Source organism: Sinocyclocheilus anshuiensis, unplaced genomic scaffold (assembly GCF_001515605.1).
Source record: "Sinocyclocheilus anshuiensis isolate Anshui unplaced genomic scaffold, SAMN03320099.WGS_v1.1 scaffold1023, whole genome shotgun sequence".
NCBI classification, from domain to species: domain Eukaryota; kingdom Metazoa; phylum Chordata; class Actinopteri; order Cypriniformes; family Cyprinidae; genus Sinocyclocheilus; species Sinocyclocheilus anshuiensis.
The window spans coordinates 335216-354407 of NW_015546084.1; the positions used below are offsets into that span (position 1 = coordinate 335216).

A 19192-nucleotide genomic window follows, 5' to 3' on the forward strand; every position below is an offset into this window, starting at 1 on the left:
GGGCCGTTCACCATAACATGCCCTAAATGACGAGCAAACGCAATCACACACAAATAGTCCAAACTGCTTCAAATCCACCTCTGCTGGTATAATACACTGAGTGGATGGGTTCAAGTGGACTGGAGACTGCACAGCCCACGTTACTTAAAAGGTTTTGGCACTTGGCTTGGCTTGACTTAAACTTTGTAAAGGGCTGCTGAGAAAGAGCAGGGATGGTGAAAAGTACACATTTTTGTTCATATGCACAATACCTTCCAAAATCTTTCATTATCTTATTCTTATTTTTAAAAGAAATATATTTTTGCTCTCCAAGACTGCATTTATTTGATCAAAAATACAGTAAAAACAATGGTATTGTGAAATATTAATAAAAAAATTTGAATATATTTTAAAATGTAATTTATTCTTGTGATTTTTCAGCAGCCATTACTCAAATTGTCTGTCACATGATCTTTCAGAAATCATTCTATGCTGATTGTGCTTATATATATATATATATATAGCTACGAGAATTCTTTGTGCGCAAACAAAACCGTCTATGGATGGTCAGAAAGCTCTTGGACTTCATCAAAAATATCTTAATTTGTGTTCTTAAGGTGAACAAAGGTCTTACGGGTTTGGAATAACACATGATGGTAAGTAATTAATGACAAAATTTTTGAGTGAACTATCCCAAGTTTAGGTGTCTCATCTAATATTTATATTTTATTCCAGCGAAAAACTGCTTTTAATAGTTTCATTTATCCATAATTCATATGACAAAATGTAGTGCTGGGCGGTATACCTGTTCATACCGAATACCGGTGTTTATTTGTCTTATGAGTATCTACCGTCCCATTCAGGAACTGATTATTACTCAGCACGTTCTGGAGGAACGGGATGTTTGTCTGGGGAGAGAAAAGAGAACAGACAAATACATTTTTAACTAGTTCAGAGGAGCTGATGACCTGAAAGCTGGTGAGAGCCTAGAGTGGGCAGCTCTTGCGAGACGAAGACCAATCAACACGGGCTGAGCTTAGGTGCTAATGGTCCTACACAGGGCAGATGGGGCCATTCGGTAGGCAGTTCTAAAATCAATACCATTATCTAAACACTCAATACTCCTTTCCATCACTATTCAAACCTGCCTTTGAGTGTGTGCAAATTGGGCTCGGGTCACTGAGGAAATGGTGCTCACTGTTACAGCATGAAGAAAAAACTCAATATACTGAGCTAACATGCAACACATTTCAAGTCCTGTGTTCCTGATATAGTCTGCTACATGCATTTCTGTGGCGCTATGAGCTGAAACCAACGGCTGAACATGAAAGATTTTCCAGAATCCATTAGCCTGACTGTCGATACTGGACTCCAATGGCAGTCGGAGAAGGGGAGATAGACATGAAATAAAGGGTATGAAATCGGAAGAAGGTTGAAGAGTTGAAAAGGGAGCAGATGTGAGAGACTAACAGAATAAGCAAAGTGTTAATTGAAACTCTATAGTTTTAGCACTTGGCTTTTGCACCCCTGCCACCTACATACATACACATAACACATTGATTCTCTACGGAAGGGTTTAGTGGAGACCTTAAGAGAACAAGTGAAGGAGAGATCGAGGATGAGGAAGAAAAGAAACCAAAAGAGAGGCCGAGTCCAAATCTTCTCCCAAGAACTGAGAGTTGGAAAGAGTCAGCTCTAATCTGCCAGCACTCTGACCCAGATTCTTCTGACTTCAGGATTCCTCCTCATTCCAAACTTTTACATTATTCCTCTCAAAAAACAAACTGTAAGCATTTTAAATGTAAAAGCAGACGCAGCCATTTCTGGCTTGAATGCGCAAGACTTTTGGTGTCAGTTAGCTGTACAAAAACAGTCTGTTATGCTGCTTGATGTTGGTATATTTTGTTACAATAATCATGAACACTGGTTTGTTTTGCAAATAGTTTTACTGTATACTGTACTTTGTCATTCTTTAGTTATATACCTAATGAATTGCATGACATTTACAGAAAATAGCTTACTTCTGTGTTGAAAAATAAAAACAAAAAACAAAAGATATTTTCAAGAACATTAGTAAACCTGTGTTGGTCACCACTGACGATTGTATGGACCAAGAAAGATATTTCTCAAAATGTTCTACAGAGTTAAAAATGTTTGCAATGACATGAGGGTGCATTTATAATTAATTTTTGGGTTATCTATTCCTTTAATTTACTGTACGTCTTAATACAAAATCAATCACGTGCGTCCAAACTTTTAACTTTATACAGACATACAGACACAATGCCGGAGACATGAAGTACATAATGTTGTGTAAGACAAAGAGTCTGAAGCTACAGACTTTGCATACTTGTACAATAAGATGCATACTGATGTACTGAAAACCATTGCGACTACCATAGCTGACGGGCAGCAAGTTTAACCCTCTATGGTACTGTGTTGCCTCCAGGCAACAAACGAATTTTGACTCACTGAACCAAAAGACAACGCCCAATTCATGAGTCTCTTCTTTATGCAGAAGGGAGGACCATATTCTAAGTAACAGAAATGCAAAAACTGACCATGAATTAAACCTTATTATTAGAATCATACTACATTATGTAGATAACTATATTAGTATTTCAAAGAAGGATGCGCAATTTACTTCAGGCACGAAAACATCCATTGTTTCAATTTTATGGTTCAATGCTGCCTTAAGGAAACAAAACTATAACTAAATAAAAAGTATTTATTTTAAATATAAAGGAAAAAAAACTATGTTTGATTTTTTTACTCAATGGTATAATAATACATAACAGAGGGTTAATGATTTTTTGGAAAGCAGAGCAAACAAGGGATTTTCAATAACATGATTCTACAACCACATCCTGTCCACATGTTCAATACAAAATAACCATGATGCTGAAGAGCACAAGCATGCACATAAATCCACAATAATCAAAGCTTTCTCATAGCTGGTAAAGGAAATGTCTTTTTACAGCTTTGCTTGGACAGTGTTGTTTAGTGGTAAACCACTGGGTATTGCTGGAAACAATTTGTTGCCCACAAGCTCTACAATGGCTGGATAAAATCAGGGAAGAGACAGAATAAGAGAGAGAGCGGGAGAGAGAAAACACTGGAGTTTAAACATTTAAGCACAGACAGGCTGTGGATATATTCAAGGCTACCTGTCTGGATTTTTACATTTAGAAATAAGGAGCAACCACATCGAAGAATACAGTGTTAAAATGAGCAGTTACAATGCCAACCATCCAGCCACGGGACCTGTATAACAAGACAGATGGAAGTACAGATGGCGATATCACAACGTAGTCTCACAGATTTAACCAATTTGAGTAGCTCAGAGTTTGGAGCTGTCCAGGGTGCTGAAATATCTCAAGTCCACTGTGCTTTACTCTGTTTCCCAACCGTCTCTCCACAGCCTCATTAGAAAGACTCAATTATGCCTTAATCAACAACAAACTAGAAATGTATTCATATTGTATTCACATGATAGCTAATTATTACTATAAAAGCTACTATTATTATAATGAAGTCTTACACAAGTTTTGACAATTCTGAGGGCAATCGGCTGAGAAACTGAGAAAGGCCTAGGAGCAAGTTTATTCATAAGTAAAATCCACATTGGGTGTTTAATTAAATTCAAGACATTTGTATTATTTTTATTTTCATCTTTCAAACCTCAACAAGTATGAAATATCACCCATCAGCAAAACGCATCATCATTTATACAAATGTTAATGAAAAAGGTCCCAGCAGCAAGAACATCTTTGAGAAATAGTACATAAGATTAAGTCTTCAAATTGTGAGGAAACAGTGATCGTTATATTTAAATCCTGCAGATTTGCATTGTTTATATAAACACATACACTACTGAGTCTTATGCTCACCAAGGCTGCATTTACTTGAAATACAGGTAAAAACAGTAATACTGTTAAATTACAATACAATTAAACTAAAATACAGTTATTTCAGTATGCTATTTGATGCTCAGGAAAGATTTCTTATTACAATCATTAGCACTGTTGAAAACGGTTGTGCTGCTTAATATTTTTGTGAAAACCAAGATACATTTATTCCAGTATTATTTGATAAATAATTCAAAGGCACAATTTTTAAATATTTAAAACGTATATTTATTGGGGGGCAATGTACAAAGTCTTTACCTTTACTTAAGATCAATTTAATCCATGCTTCCTGAATAAAAAAATACTAAATTCCTTCCAAAAAAAAAAAGCCTTTCTAAGCCTAAACTTTTGAACAGTAGTGCATATTTTACTACAAAATAAATGAATAAATGTACACATTAATTGTCAAACCACACATATTATTTAGTTTCATTAAAAAGGAAATAAATTAGTTCAAGTCTTAATATTTTAAGTTGTAAATTCACTCCTATAGGTTCAAGAACCAAAAACTAAATCTTACAGTAACCCGCTTAAGTTTCCCCCGGGGTGTATGTACCCCTGCTGGAATCACTCTTTCACAGCAATTAGTTGTGGCTTGGATCCAGCAGTTGCAGTCTCTTTCTTAATGTACATACACACATGAATCATTCATATTTGTCTTATGGTACTTAAATGTATTATTCATGATCTGTCATGTTTTGAAACATCATTTAACTGAACCAAGACTGATTTTGGCTCGCCGGCCAAATCTTGAGTCTGATACGTCAGCCGCAGCGAGGTTTAGCAGACTCTGAGCCCACCGGTTACATGCTCGAAGCGTGTGGAGCTGGGCTACAGCGGGCCGCTGGCAATGTTGCGTGCCGTCCGCTTAGCTGCGCTTGCATGCAGTCAGGCCTCTATATATAGACCCGCATAAAGACTGAGTGACTCATGCTTACCTAAAATCACAGAGCCCAGAAAAACAAAGATTACGGGAATCAGAGATAGAACATGAGAAACTGAGAAAAAGTGTAACTTGGACTGAACATCTTTGGCTCCTTCTCTACTTCTCAACTTTGCTGACCGTGTAAAGCTGTATTAGCCTCATGTTCATAAGATGATTATACAGCTCAGCTTATAAGAACGGCTCTCTCATGATTTGGTACAGACAGTGGGCTTTGAACCGTGACCGCTTGCATCAACAGTAAGTGTCATAACACTGGACCAAGACATTGTTTTTAGGCTCACACTTTACAACAAGATTCATTCATTGTTAACATTATTTAATGCAACAGCAACGAGCAATACTTTTCAACATTTATTAAGCATTTATTAATAATATTTGTTCCTGCATACACTACCGTTCAAAAGTTTGAATCAGTAGGGTTTCTTTTTTACTTTCTATTTTTAAGGATGCATTAAATTGATCAAAAGTGACAGCAAATACATTTATAATGTTACAGAAGATTTATGCTTTGAATTAATGCTGTACTTTTGAACTTTCTATTCATCAAAGAATTCTGAAAAAAAAGACTGTTTCCACAAAAATATAAGGAATCACAACTGTTTTCAACTGTTTGGACTGCTTCTTGAGCATAAAGCATACTACAATGCTTACTGAATAGATTATGTGACATTGAAGACAGGAGTAATTCAGTCTTTCAGTAAAATTCAGCTTTGCCCTCATAGGAATAAATTACATCTTAAAATATATTAAAACAGAAATTATAGCATTTAAAAGAGCATTACTGTTTTAATGTATTTTTGATCAAATAAATGAAGCCTTGACAAGCATGAAACATCTTTTTAACAAATCTGACAGACCCCAAACTATTATACTAATACATTTTAACATTTCAAGTTAACATTAGGTCATGTATTATGAATATTGATGATTTAAAAACATAGTACATAACATTTTTATACTATTAGTAATAAAAACCATTATTAGTTCATAATACCTACTGTAATACATTAATGTTAACAAATTGAACATTACTGTCAAAGGTGTTATTGTTTTCATTGATATTTGAAAGTTTATGCATTTATGAATTTCACTTTTTTATTTAATTTTTCACTAATTTTAAGGTATTTTTTCACTTAAAAAGCAAAAATAGTCAACAAAGCTGTTTTGGGGATAAGGTTGGAGCCATGTCATATCCTGTCAAGGGCATCAGAATACCCTTGTTGCCCACCTCCAACAACCCATGCATCTCTCAAAAATTCTCAAAATCAGCTATTCTTATCCATTTTTAATTATATATAATGAATTTGCATTCACAGAAGATGAAAACTGACTCTGTGGGAGAATTGGTGACAAAAGTTCTTAGTGTGTCTGCTGACTGATGGTGCCCTGCTGTTAAACATGTACTGTCAGAGGGACAAAGCTTTAAGCAATTCCTCTCCAGATCCAACCTCACACCCCAGTCAGCCAATGCACTCCCATTCTGCCTTTACCCTTACATTTCGTCTTTCCCCTCATACCGAGAGCCAAGACTGCTTCAGGCTCTGCCACTCTCCCCTCCCTCTCTCTCTCTCTCTCTCTCTCTCGTTCTCTCTTCCCTCACTCCCGCTCACTCTGCCCTTGCTGTAGCAGACACATTGCAGTCGCAAACGCTTGCACTCACATCGACTTGCTCTCTGCATCAGAACCAACAAATCACAGACTCGCGCAGTTCAAGAATACAGAGCAAAACAAGGCATTGATTGATGGCAATAAGCGACATCAGTGGGGACTCAACCGCACGGTTATATAAGGTTCTTCGTGCCTGTAGGTGATGGTTTCCTACTTTGAGGGCGGGGTTTCCCTGGACCGTTTGCAAAAGTAAAAACAAAAGAAGCAGTGGGGAGAGAAACGAGGGGCGAGGATGCTACCCAAAATCCCTCCCTGAGGAACCTGAGAGGATGTAGAGGGTAAGGGACCCCTGGAGAGGGCAGCAGTTCTCTTGGATGGACATAAGCAGGAATTTGGAAATAAAAAAGGTTGGTATATGTTTGACTTCACTCTTTGGGTATTTAGGAGAGGTTGAGGAGAGTGGAGACAGAGATAAGGAGATAAGGAGTTAAGACAGAGTAGAAAGACTACAAGAGTTCAGGGTGGCTTAGAGAGAAAACAATAAAGAGGGAATCATGCAGTGAAATTGAGTGTATAGACTTCTAGTCCATCTAGACAAGAGTGTGCACACACATACACACATATTTGGCTCAGTCAGACCCACAGGGTCTGCTTGAAAGCAGGTCTAATTGGATTATTTGCTTTAATGTGCCAGTTTACAGGAAGAATCAATTAATTTAGGATTCTCAATAGTGTAAGACGCCAACATCAGCAAACAGACATGAACGATACACAGCATGATTTCCACTTAAAGATGTGGCATCTGAGCTAAAGGTCTAAGCAAGAGAAATGAGAGAACAAAAACAGGCTGATAAAAAAGGAATGTGAGCTTTTAATAGTAGTTAACTATTTATTAAGAGCGATTTTTGTTTCTTTTGGCAGTTCACTCCGAGATTAAATGGATTGGAAGCCACTTGCTACTGGAAGCACCTTTGCAAATAAAAGATGATTTGAATAAAACAAGCTTTCACTGGATTCTGACTTTAATAATGCTGTGAAATAAATGAGAATTTTGGATGAAACAGGTAACAATGAAAATCAAGAAAAAAAACAACCCAGACATACCCAATTCCATTTAACTGAGGTTCACTAAGGATTATGGAAACGGGGCAGTGACTCATGGCGAAGAAAAGAACGGCAAGGCAGTGAGGATGTGACTGTCAGTAAGTCATCCATTTGACCACAGATCAAATTCACATCAGGATTTTCGACGATTCACTATGAGGAACAAATCGACCCTTAGCACACCTGAATATTTTCACAGTGTTTCCCTCTGGATTTTGATCTGAAGCAATGATGGGACTAGCTGGGCAGTTTGTCTATAAAAGAACTGAAAGGATTGGAAACCATTTTAAATCTTAATGAAACAGACACAACAGGTATGAAAAATGACAGTAATTTTTCTCCTTTCCCTCCATGCACAAAATATTTTACTGCTGGCAGGTAGAAGCCCATGAGGTTTGTCAATTGTTTGCAGGATATTTACAGTGTGTAATTCATTTCTGTATTAATTCTTTATAGCAAATTTGCACACATACAGCTTTGAGCCAATTGCACATGGTTATTTATAGGATATAACTCTACTCCCTAAGCTGCCCCATCTTATCTCTTCATCTTTACCTTTCTCACTTGCACACACACTCTCTTGTTTTAAAACTGCTTTGCGAGAGTGATACTGGAGCCATTATGTAAGACTGAAATGAACTGGCCAAAATCACAAACAACAAATATAATCATCAGCATAACATTGCAGCATTTGTTGATGGCGACTGATGGACTAATTAAACCAAGTCAAGCATTTGCAAATGTTTAAGGACAATTGTGCATTGGATATCACAGGGTTTCGGTCTTGTGAAATCCATTAAAATTCCTTTACACACTCGTTGCAGCTCGTGTCGCTCCCTACTGTCGTTGCACTGATTGTTTGGAGCAGTTCTATCCATGTGTGCGACACACACAGACAGTTATGTATCAGGTTAATGGAGTAATCAGACCCCTGTAGGAGAGCAGGGAGCAGCAGGGAGGAGAACAAACAGAAGGACATAAGACTTGGGTAAATAGATACACCTTGTCTGCACACACAGCCACAACAACAGCCACATAATCTCACATCTGCGATGAGAAGACAGCCAAGGCATTCATCACTTAGAATGTGACTGATCATCTTGTGGCTTGTCCCTGGCAGCCAAATCGAGTCTCTCTTCCGCTCACAAACCGGGGGAAAAGTTTAAAGTTCTTGCTGCACTTGCTGGGCACATGATAAATGCCTTGAAATCTAAACAACTGACAAAGGATTCCAGGTACACCATTAATCTGAAGCAATGGACACTGGTAGATTGGCTCACGATAAGCTCCTCTTTGATACACTGCAAGATGAAGTGAGCTTATACTGGATGAATGACTAGGCATAGCACCAAGTCTCAGTGGCAATTAATGGATAACCGCATTTGGGCAGGGGATTAGTGAATGGACTAGCAGGCTTAGGACTGAGGGAGACAGAGAGTGAACTTCTTCCAGTTCTGAGTTGAAGCCTCTAATGTTTGTTCTCTTTACACAGGTCTGTGGACAACCTGGTTACCATGCCACGCACAGAACCAGGGAGTCCATCTAGAGGAACCAATCTGTTGCAAGAACAGGAGAGCTTGAAATGGATCCAACCAAGGAGATATCCTGCTTCATCTATCCCTGTCAGCACAACAAGTGTCCGCCCCTGTCCCATGCTACAGTCAACAATTTTCTGGCTGGGTCTCCTCAGCTCCATACTGCTGCGGAGTGGACAAGGTGTGTTGGCAGGGGAGACATGGGGCATGGTGTCCATCTGCCCCATCCATTGCGTGTGTCGGAACTTATCAGAGTCTCTGAGCACACTGTGTGTGAATAAAGGTCTTCTTTTTGTGCCACCAAACATTGATCGCCGCACTGTGGAGCTGCGTCTTGCTGACAACTACATCCTGGAAGTGGGAGGTGCAGACTTTGCCAATATGACAGGACTAGTTGACTTGACATTGTCACGCAACACCATACATGCTCTGAAACCACTGGCCTTTGTTGATCTGGAGAGTTTGCGTTCGCTTCACCTGGACACCAACCGTCTCACAGTGGTGGGGCCTCAGGATCTGACAGGTCTTATTAACCTTCAGCATCTCATCATCAACAACAATCAGCTCATAGATGTTTCGGAGGATGCTTTTGATGACTTCCTACTAACTCTGGAGGATCTGGATCTTTCCTACAATAACCTTCGCAGGGTTCCTTGGGAATCTATTCAGAATATGGCTAGCCTGCACACCTTAAATCTAGATCACAATCTAATAGACCAGATTGCTGAGGGTTCTTTCAGTGAGCTCTATAAACTGTCCCGACTGGATATGACCTCGAACAGACTGCAGACTCTTCCTCCTGATCCACTGTTTTCCAGATCCCAGATTGGGGTTGTCAGTCCAACACCGTACAATTCAATCATCAGCCTTAACTTTGGGGGGAATCCGCTGCACTGCAACTGTGAGCTGTTGTGGCTACGACGACTGACTCGGGAAGATGACATGGAGACGTGTGCCACACCTAGTCATCTGGCGGGTCGATACTTCTGGTCCATTCCAGAGGAAGAGTTCACATGTGAGCCTCCACTGATCACCCGTAATACCAACAAGCTGTGGGTGTTGGAGGGCCAAAGAGCCACACTTAAATGTCGAGCCATTGGTGACCCTGAGCCAGTCATTCATTGGGTGTCACCAGATGACCGTATTGTGGCCAACTCTAGTCGCATTCGCTCATACTATAATGGCACACTGGATTTTTTGGTGACCCGTGCTAGAGATGATGGCACCTATACATGCATTGCCATCAATGCTGCAGGGGAATCCACAGCTCTGGTAGACTTGAAGATCATCCCTCTTCCTCATAGAGGGAATGGTACAATAACTCTCATCAACCACAGAGACCCTGGATCCTCTGATATTAGTAGTGGCCGTGGAGGGGTTGAAGGGGCAGGGTCTGGTGCAGTGACTGTACGGAATGCCACTGGAGGCAAGGGAGATACTGGAGAAAGAGGAAGTGGAAGCAGTAATGGAGGAACAGAAACCCTGGTAGGAGTTCTAGGTGTGACATCCCATTCAGCACAGATTCGCTGGAAAATGGGTCGATCTTCAATGCCTTTCTTAGTGTGGATGTATCAGATCCAGTACAACAGCACAGCTGATGACGCACTTGTTTACAGGTAAGGATATCTTGTTTCTGTATTGTTGCAGCACTTTTGACAAAAAAGAGAAGAGAAAATTATGTTTTGGTTTTTAGTGTTTGGTTTTCATGCGTTTCAAGTGAATGCATGTAAACATCCTTGGTGCTCATGTTCATGGATTTTAGGCTTCAGATATTGATGGAAGGATAAGGCCAAAGGAAACAGACACAGCCCAAAGCGGATAGAAGATTCAAGTTGAGCCATGAGGCTAAAAGAAATACAGGCAGCTATTTATAGCCAGGGAGGGGTAAAGAAAGCAGAGCAGTGGAGTGAGAGGACCTGCTGACTCTGGGGAAAACAGGATGGACCCTTTAAAAGGGCAAAACCTACACATTTGAAGATGGTGTCACAAAGAATCAGGAAGAGTGAAATGGATCTAAATGTAGAGAGAAGGGGGACAGAGAGATGGGGCAGGTCACAAGGGAAGGGCTGTAGTAGTTGCTTACACCAACTCTTCTTAGACAGGTGGAAGAAGTCAGTAGTGGTTGGCTTGGTTCTTTTACACACTAACAACGAATAAGAAAACTATTTATTTGGCTGCTAATTTAACAATATCTAAATCAAAGAAAGTTTCTCTGTACAAACAGTACCTACACAAAGAAGCCACCTGGCTTTTTATCATCTTTCAATTCTGATGGTTCTTCAGCTTGTGTTCTCTCATAGGATAGTGAAGTGTCCACTGTTTGCACACTTCAGAATCTCAGCAGATGCAGTACATCATCTGGGTATTGTTCAACTACTGATCATGAATACGGATACTTTTTGCATATTGTGCAGTAGTATTTGGATGCACAAACAACATAGTTTGCATGCAAATATCCTATTACAGGACATGAAAACAGAAATTCCTTCATGGTAGCCTTTATTTTACGATTTGATTTGCTTATTTCACTCTTCCTTTTCATTACCTTTTCCTTACCCTTTACAACCTTACTAGAGGCTCTTCAACTCAATAACATTGAAGAGAGCTGCAACATTCAATGCACATGCACAGAAGAACCAATTCTTGCATGGTAAGGACATACATTGAGAGGCTTAACAAAAGAAAGGAGCAGTGAGATTTCCAGGGATTGGGATCAATAATAAATGGTGAAGGTGAGGGGCATGTTTGGATGACAAGGAGAGAAATATATATATAGATACAGGAGAATGGGCCGAAGAGAAGGGGATGAGGGTAGCAGAAGTAGCAGCAGTTGCTGAGTGATGGCAGGCAGAGAAGTACATGAGTGGGAGGCCAGGCATCTTCATAATGGACCCGTTACTACAGCTAATCCCATCAACATGCAGGAATCTGTAAGAGTAAACACAATAAGCTACTCTAGGCCAGAAGACAGACATTAATGCACATTGACTGGCCACCTTGAGTGCATTGCTAAACTAGAGAGATTTTCCTAGATATTTTTCCACATTCAAGAGACACTCCACATTCAATACAAGTTAAACTCTATTGACAGCATTTGTGGCATAATGTCAATAACCACAGAAAACAATTTTGTTTCTCAGTTTTTTTTTTTAATCAAATCATTCATTTTCAAAATCACTGGCCAACACAATTCATAAAGAAACAACTAAGACTTCATTAACATCAGATCATTAAGACATGTTTCCTGTAAGGCTTGTAATTCAAATCATCCATAAGAATTTTAAATTTAATATGCAGATAAGCATGCAAATGTCTCATTGATATGCAGTGACACACTGAGCTCAAAAATAAGAGAAGTCTACATGAATGTGAATTCAAATGTCTTTTATTCCTTACAGTGCAGCATGTATTCAATAACACCACAGTTCTTTTTACTGAGGTGGAGACTCAAGAAAATATTCTTGAATCTGAAAAGAAAGGAGGCAAATAGCTTATTGAAACTAGTGCAAAGGAGATTGAAAATTATTCAAGGTCCTTCTGCTGTAACCGCCAATTACCTCTCAAAGTAAAGTGAATTTAAGGACTTGAATCAGGTGTAGCCATCCAAAGCATTTTCATTACAGACATACAGTATATAACCAAGCAGCCAAAGCAAATGCACTGGACACAGTCAATGAAGTCTATTAAAGAGTACTGTACGGACACTGTTTCTGCCAGAGATGGCAGATTGTAAAGACTAGTGTGGGCAGGAGTCCTTCAGGCAAGAAGCATGTCGGCACCCTTTTAGCTTTAATGTAAAAATGCTTCACCGCTTGTCAGACTGCCGCATCCACAACATCTGTAGCTTATTCTTAATTTGCTCATTTCTAGAATCCCCTTCATTGCAGGGTATTGATTTAAGCCATTTTCACTACAAAACGTAGCTTCTAAAGCTCACTTTGTTGTGCTTAATGTATTTCTGTCAGGATATTTTCTTTGATATGATGTTTAATTTCTCATAAATGTTCTCTTCTTTTTCTATTTGGTGTCAGAATTCTGCCTCCAACCAATAATAGTTTCCTGCTGAAAAACTTGGTGTCAGGAGCAGACTACAGCCTGTGCGTCTTGGCCATATTTGATGATGGCATCTCCTCCTTGGCTACTACAAAGGTACTGGGCTGCATCCAGTTCAGCACTAAAGAGGATTATCCAGAATGTCGTTCTCTGCACGCTCACTTCCTGGGCGGCACGTTGACAGTGATGGTGGGTGGCGTGGTGGTAGTAACCCTTCTGGTCTTCACTGTGGCCATGATGGTGCGCCATCGCGTCTGCGGAGAGTGTCAGGACGATGCCAACAGGCCAGGCAAGTTCTTTCCAGTCAAAGGGGTGGATGTTTACGCCCAGACGAATGGAAACAACAGTATGATGATGGTGGCGTTGCCAAATGGACTCTTGGCCCAAAGAACAAATGACAAACACAAGCCCAGCTCTCTCCCGAAACCTAAACAGAGCCCGGAGCCACACCGTGGCACACGCGATAGGGGAGACGGGGTAGTGAGGGAAAAATGTTTTAGTCCTCTCACACCAGAAAGTGAGAGATTGACACTCTATTACTCCCCAAGTAACACACTGCTCACGCCGACACAAAAGCGAGCAGGTAGGCTTAAGTTGAGGAAGTCTCTGGAGAAAGACAGAGGCGTGGACACACAAGTCTTGGCCTCGCTTGCATTGGCACAAGATGGAGATGACGGAAGGGAAGGAGGCTCAGACGTGAGGCAAGCACTCAAGACCAAGCGTAGCTGCTCTTTTGACGTAGGTGAAATCACCACCACCACGTGTTACAGCTACGCCAAGCGTCTGAGCGTCATCTGGACCCGACGTAGCCAGTCCCTACATGGCATGCTTGTCCACTGTGCCTCCACCACCAGCACGTCCAGCACGGGTAGCAGCGAGCAGTACGGCCACGGCCTAACGCAGAACTATCTACATGCCTTCGCTTCCAACAACTCCTCCAGCTCCAACTCCAACTCAACTTCAAACTCAAACAGTAGCATGACCGTCAATCCAAGAGACCTGGAGGAAAGTGTGGTGTAGATAGCGAAAAAAAGACTCCACATTTGTGGGGGGTGACATTTAGGAAAGGCTGATACGAATGAGGTAACTATAAAAATTTGATGAAAACAAATTATCAGGGGAGGACAGGATTGATGAAAATAATGCTCCTGACAAAAGGATTGGCTATTATTTGATGACCGCCATTATTTCGAACCACATCAAGGCTCAAAATCAAATTATGTGAAGACAAAGAATGACAAGTAGGATTTGAAGAAATATGAATTCAAGGACAGGCTTGTTTTTTTACGACAGGCCCAAGGCATGGGGGATTACAACTTAAAGCATCTGTTTCAACAAGATTAATTAACCAATTAATAAATTATTGAATAAATCAGCCGCTACTTTATGCAGAAGAAACACTATTCGAATGCTAATGAGGAGCTGAACTAAAGGGGTAAATATAAAAAAAAAAAACATTCAAACCCAAAGAGGGAATGCATTATGTCGAAATTCACTGCTGCGAAGAAGCATAACATGTCTGGGCCCTCTAATAAGGGAAAGTATATAAATATGCTGTAATGTTTCTTTCCCCATTTTTTATTTTTTTGGTGGATATGTTTTTCAATGAATTGAAAAGATGAAAGGGGAACTCATAGAACACTTCAACACACTGGTGTTTAAAACGGGGAAACCATGTGTTCAAATGTCATTCAACAATGGTCTGAATAGTCATAATTGTTCTTGTCTGATCAGCCTTTTTCTAGATTCCAAAAGAATAAAAATCTGTTCTGTAAAAATGATATTCCATATTGTGGAATGAAGCTGTAATGAAGCTCTAATTGAGATCAATCTGATATGATAGCTCCAAGGTTAATTGCTTAAGAGAATCTGGAATAAAAAGCCATATGGCACATAATGCTTTGAACCAAAAACAAGAGCGCTGCAGTTAACTGGCAGCATGGCATATACAGGCCTATAAAAAAACCTGATTAAAATGTCAGATAATATAATCAGCTTAATGTCTCTACTGTACTAATTCTAGCTCAGCTAACTTAACTGGAGATTTAATTGCAGATAATTAGCAACAACAACAACAACAACAAGGTCTGTTCATCTGCAAGACCTCAAAATAAGTAACGTGTTATATCAGCTAAGGCTTCAAGATGAAGCTTGCTATTTCCAGTTATGTTTCTTCATTTCTTTTGTGTCAAACCCACTAAAGACCATTTTTATATAACAGCTGACAGAAGAGGAGGAGAAAAACAGGACGGAGATGAAAGGAAAAAGGTAGGGGTGAAGGTGTGGACCAGAAAAACAGGACAGTGGCGCAGTTGGGGGAGGTTTCCTGTCTGCCTGGTCTGTGTGTTATGCTAAGCTCTTTGTTACAATGTATATCACAAATGGTCTTTGAAGCTCAGGTTGTAGCCAAGATTTAATGATATGGAGAAATAATGTGTATGTGTATCATTTTTTTTTATCAATACATGATTGATTTCTTTTATAAAACCTAGTGAGCAGAATACTTAAAGAGTGCTCAGTAAGGTGCATTTATTTGATGAAAAATACAGTAAAAACAGTAATATTGTGAAATATTATTACAATTTATAATAATTGTTATTTATTAGTATTTTAATGTACTCTAATGGCAAAGCTGAATTTTCAGCATCATTACTCCAGTCTTCAGTGTCACATGATCCTTCAGAAATTAACCTAATATGCTGATTTGGTGCTCAAGAAACATTTTTTATCATCATCAACGTTAAAAACAATTGTGCTGCACAATATTTTTTTGTAGAAACTGCACTACCATTCAAAAGCTTGGGGTAAGATACATCAAAAAAGACAGGAAAGGCATTTATAAAATATTTCTATTTCAAATAAATGCTGTTCTTTCAAACTTTCTATTCATCAAAGTATCCTGAAAATATGTATTACAGTTTCCACAAATATATTAAGCAACAAAAACTGCTTTTAACATTGAAAATAATAAGAACCTGACAATTCTGGCTGCTGAAAATTACCTGTTAAAATATATTAAAATAGAAAACAATTCTTTTACATGCTAATATTTATTTTTACTATATTTCTTATCAAAAAAATGCAGCCTTGGTGAGCATAGAGACTTTCAAAAACATTAATATAAACAATTTTAGTACTTCACTTTGGCCAAATCTTAAATCTGGCTCCTGGCTCCTCTAGCTTGTTTTCCAGCCTGGCCAAGATGAGGTTTAGCTTGGTGACCAGCCTTTCTCCCGCCAGACCAACTAAGACCAGCTTAGGCTGAAAAAAGAAAGAAAAAAAAAGGACGAAAAATTGATTGTCCTAAGACCTAGCAGACTGCAAAAACTACTGGAAAAAAAGCACGGTTTCACACAGATTTGATATCTCGTTCCAGTCAGGAACAGCATGTACTAATCGCATGGTCTCATTTTTTACGGGCGCTTTTGTTGTTAGAGTGTGATGTCTAAAATCATGAGCATGCTTTTTATTTCCAAAATACCCCTAGAGTGCATAAATGTCTTTACACACTCCACGAAGAGCACAAAACTCCGACTGCACGGAAGACAAGTGTGGGCAGCACAGGGAGGAGGTGGTGGAGGAGATGATGGAACGGTTCCTTATGATTGCTACAGGCGACATTCTGCCCTCTTTTACCCAGTTAAAACCTTCTGATTGGCACATAGGTGGTTAGCCGATCACATGCATGCAGGAGCAGTGATGCAGACAGAGCTGGCCTGTTCTCTCTCTGGCTGTGATGACTCCACTGCAGCTGCTGAGCTTTACCGCCTTTCCCTCTCTCTCTCTCTCTCCTGTGAGTCTTGACAAGACGATAGCTAGCGCAATGTACAAAATAAAGTTGCCTAAGCAACTTTAGTCCTTTGAGAGTCAAACTCTAACTTACTTTACTATGGGCATCCACCACAAAGAGCCCTATTCACAGTAGGGCTGCACAATATATCGTTTCAGCATCGATATCGCGACAGGATGTGCGATGTTTACTGATTGTCATATTTATACTGATCGTTTTCTTTGCTCACACACAGACACCGTGTCTACACCGGACGTGACAAAGCGACCTTTGAAAATCATTTGAACTTTGTGTCAGTACGTCATAAATAGAACGAGCATCAGTTTACTGTCTGGGATTTGTCGTGTCATGCCGGGCTGCATCCAGTGTAGACAGCATCACTGATTATAATGGGTTCATAGTATTTTGTCACGTCACACCGCTCGCGTCCAGTGTAGACACGGTAAGAGCCACGCAGATGCAGGTGAATACTGAATTCCGTTCACTTTCGCATCTATTTGTGCCTAAAAAGACACACGTGCGAAATTATGTCAAAATGCATGTCTCTGCTAGTATCCTTGTAAACACAGTTGCTAATGGCTTAGGTGAAGGTAAACAATTGAGAAAGAAAATGGATGTGTAACAGTATATTGGTTCACAGCAGTTTAATGTTCCTGCTTTCTGTCATGAATGTTAATCAAACAATAAAACACTGAGAAAAATCACTTTTGTAGCTTTAACACAGATTTATTAGATTTAATTTATATAGTGAAGACTATGCAGTGTTATTTTACATTTGATTATTCAATTTCTGTACCTGAATACTGTTAGACTTACCTGAAAAATATAAAGCACTGTTTATTTCATTTGTACCTTTGTTCTATTATATTTGTCTATGCTTGTAATTTGTTTATTTTCTATGCTGATTTACTCACCTAAAAAACTCACCCCAATCATTGATTTTTTTCCCCCAAATAGAGCTATACAAGTCATCTGGTGATTTTTTTTTTCATATCGCAAAATATATTGCAGAAAAACAAAATATCGCAATGTGAGTTTTTTTCCAATATCGTGCAGCCCTAATTCACAGTGAGGGTTAGATACAGTCCTCATACAGATTAAGTTCTTAAAGCAACAGTCCACTAAAAAAATGAAATAAAAATTTAAATGTAAAATATTTAAACGGAATAAAAAAAACAGCATTTGTATTTTTGAGTGATCTATTCTGTAATTAAAAATGTATTAATTAAAAAAAAAAGCAGTTAATCGGGACAGCTTTCAATTTATTGATTTACATTTATTCATTTAGCAGATTTTTTTTTTATACGAAGTGACTTACAGTGCATTTAACAACACATTTTTTGTAACAGCACGCACATTCCCTGGTCTTATTGCATGACTCCCAAAAAAAAAACTCAAATTTAAAAGAGAAAAGAAAAATGACAGCAAAAATAAATCGCATTATTGAAGTAAAATGATCGCTAACGCCACTTCAGGTTGACCCAAACACTTTAAAACCCAGTGAGTTAGGAATAGGATAACGTTTAATTGAGAACAGGCATCTGTATACTGCATCTAACGTCAGTGATTATGATGGTTTCTATTTGATTTCGATGCTCGCAGTGCTCTCATAATGATATAAAGTCATCTTATATGCCAAAAGATCAAGGCAAATTTGATTGTTCATGTCATGACCCCTTTAAAAAAAACCATCTCCATTAAGTGCAATGAACTTTTAGTATTGTGTGTGAAATGAAATGGCTTCATTCAGTAATTTTCACTGATAGGTTTTACAATTAAGCAGGGGTGTGAAGTAACGAATTACAAATACTCACGTTACAGTAATTAAGTAGTTTTTATCAGTAATTGTACTTTTTTGAGTAGTTTAAAAATTGTGTACTTTTACTTTTACTTGAGTACATTTTAAGTGATGTATCGGTACTTTTACTCCGCTATTTTCCTCAGTTTGTGGTCGTTACATGCTTATTTTAATTAAATTTTTTATCCATCAACGTGATTGGATAGAGAGATAGTAATAGGTCTCGTGACTTTTGTCAAATCAAATTGTGCATAGAAAACTTTAACCGCCAACTGTTTATCATGGCTGCTGGAAGTGCATTCTTCAAGCATCAATTCAGTCGCATCTTCCTCTGTGTTAAGGTAAATTTCGGATTTCTGCTTACTAAATGTATAATGTATAAATATATATGCTTGCCTATCTACACGTCCTGAAATTTGGTGTGAGGTTGCGGGTATTGCATACAGTGTTAACTCACGCAAGTGCCACGTT

The 19192-nt window shown here is 38.9% G+C and overlaps 2 protein-coding genes across 3 annotated transcripts in view; one reads left to right on the plus strand and one right to left on the minus strand.

Moving 5' to 3' along the window:
• Positions 1 to 19192, minus strand: part of LOC107699966 (pyruvate carboxylase, mitochondrial-like) — a 124040-nt gene that overhangs the window by 1805 nt on the left and 103043 nt on the right. The window contains exon 12 of the mRNA XM_016501430.1: positions 827 to 887. Coding sequence (XP_016356916.1) covers positions 827 to 887 — 61 coding nt within the window. The remainder of the gene's footprint in view (positions 1 to 826; positions 888 to 19192) is intronic.
• LOC107700015 (leucine-rich repeat and fibronectin type-III domain-containing protein 4-like) lies at positions 6455 to 14398 on the plus strand. 2 transcript variants are annotated; one of them, XM_016501503.1, is made up of 4 exons: positions 6455 to 6848; positions 7363 to 7859; positions 9038 to 10696; positions 13112 to 14398. In XM_016501503.1, exons 3-4 carry the CDS (start codon positions 9060 to 9062, stop codon positions 14151 to 14153), a joined length of 2679 nt encoding a protein of 892 aa, XP_016356989.1. In that variant the 5' UTR covers positions 6455 to 6848; positions 7363 to 7859; positions 9038 to 9059; the 3' UTR covers positions 14154 to 14398. The 2 variants fall into 2 exon arrangements, with proteins under 2 accessions (XP_016356989.1, XP_016356990.1); XM_016501504.1 differs by lacking the exon at positions 7363 to 7859.

Excerpts from the sequence above, each read along its gene's own strand:
- LOC107700015 (XM_016501503.1), top strand. The coding sequence starts at position 9,060 with ATGCCACGCACAGAACCAGGGAGTCCATCTAGAGGAACCAATCTGTTG. Across the intron at positions 10,697-13,111 it reads GATGACGCACTTGTTTACAG|AATTCTGCCTCCAACCAATA; the intron begins GTAAGGATATCT and ends ATTTGGTGTCAG.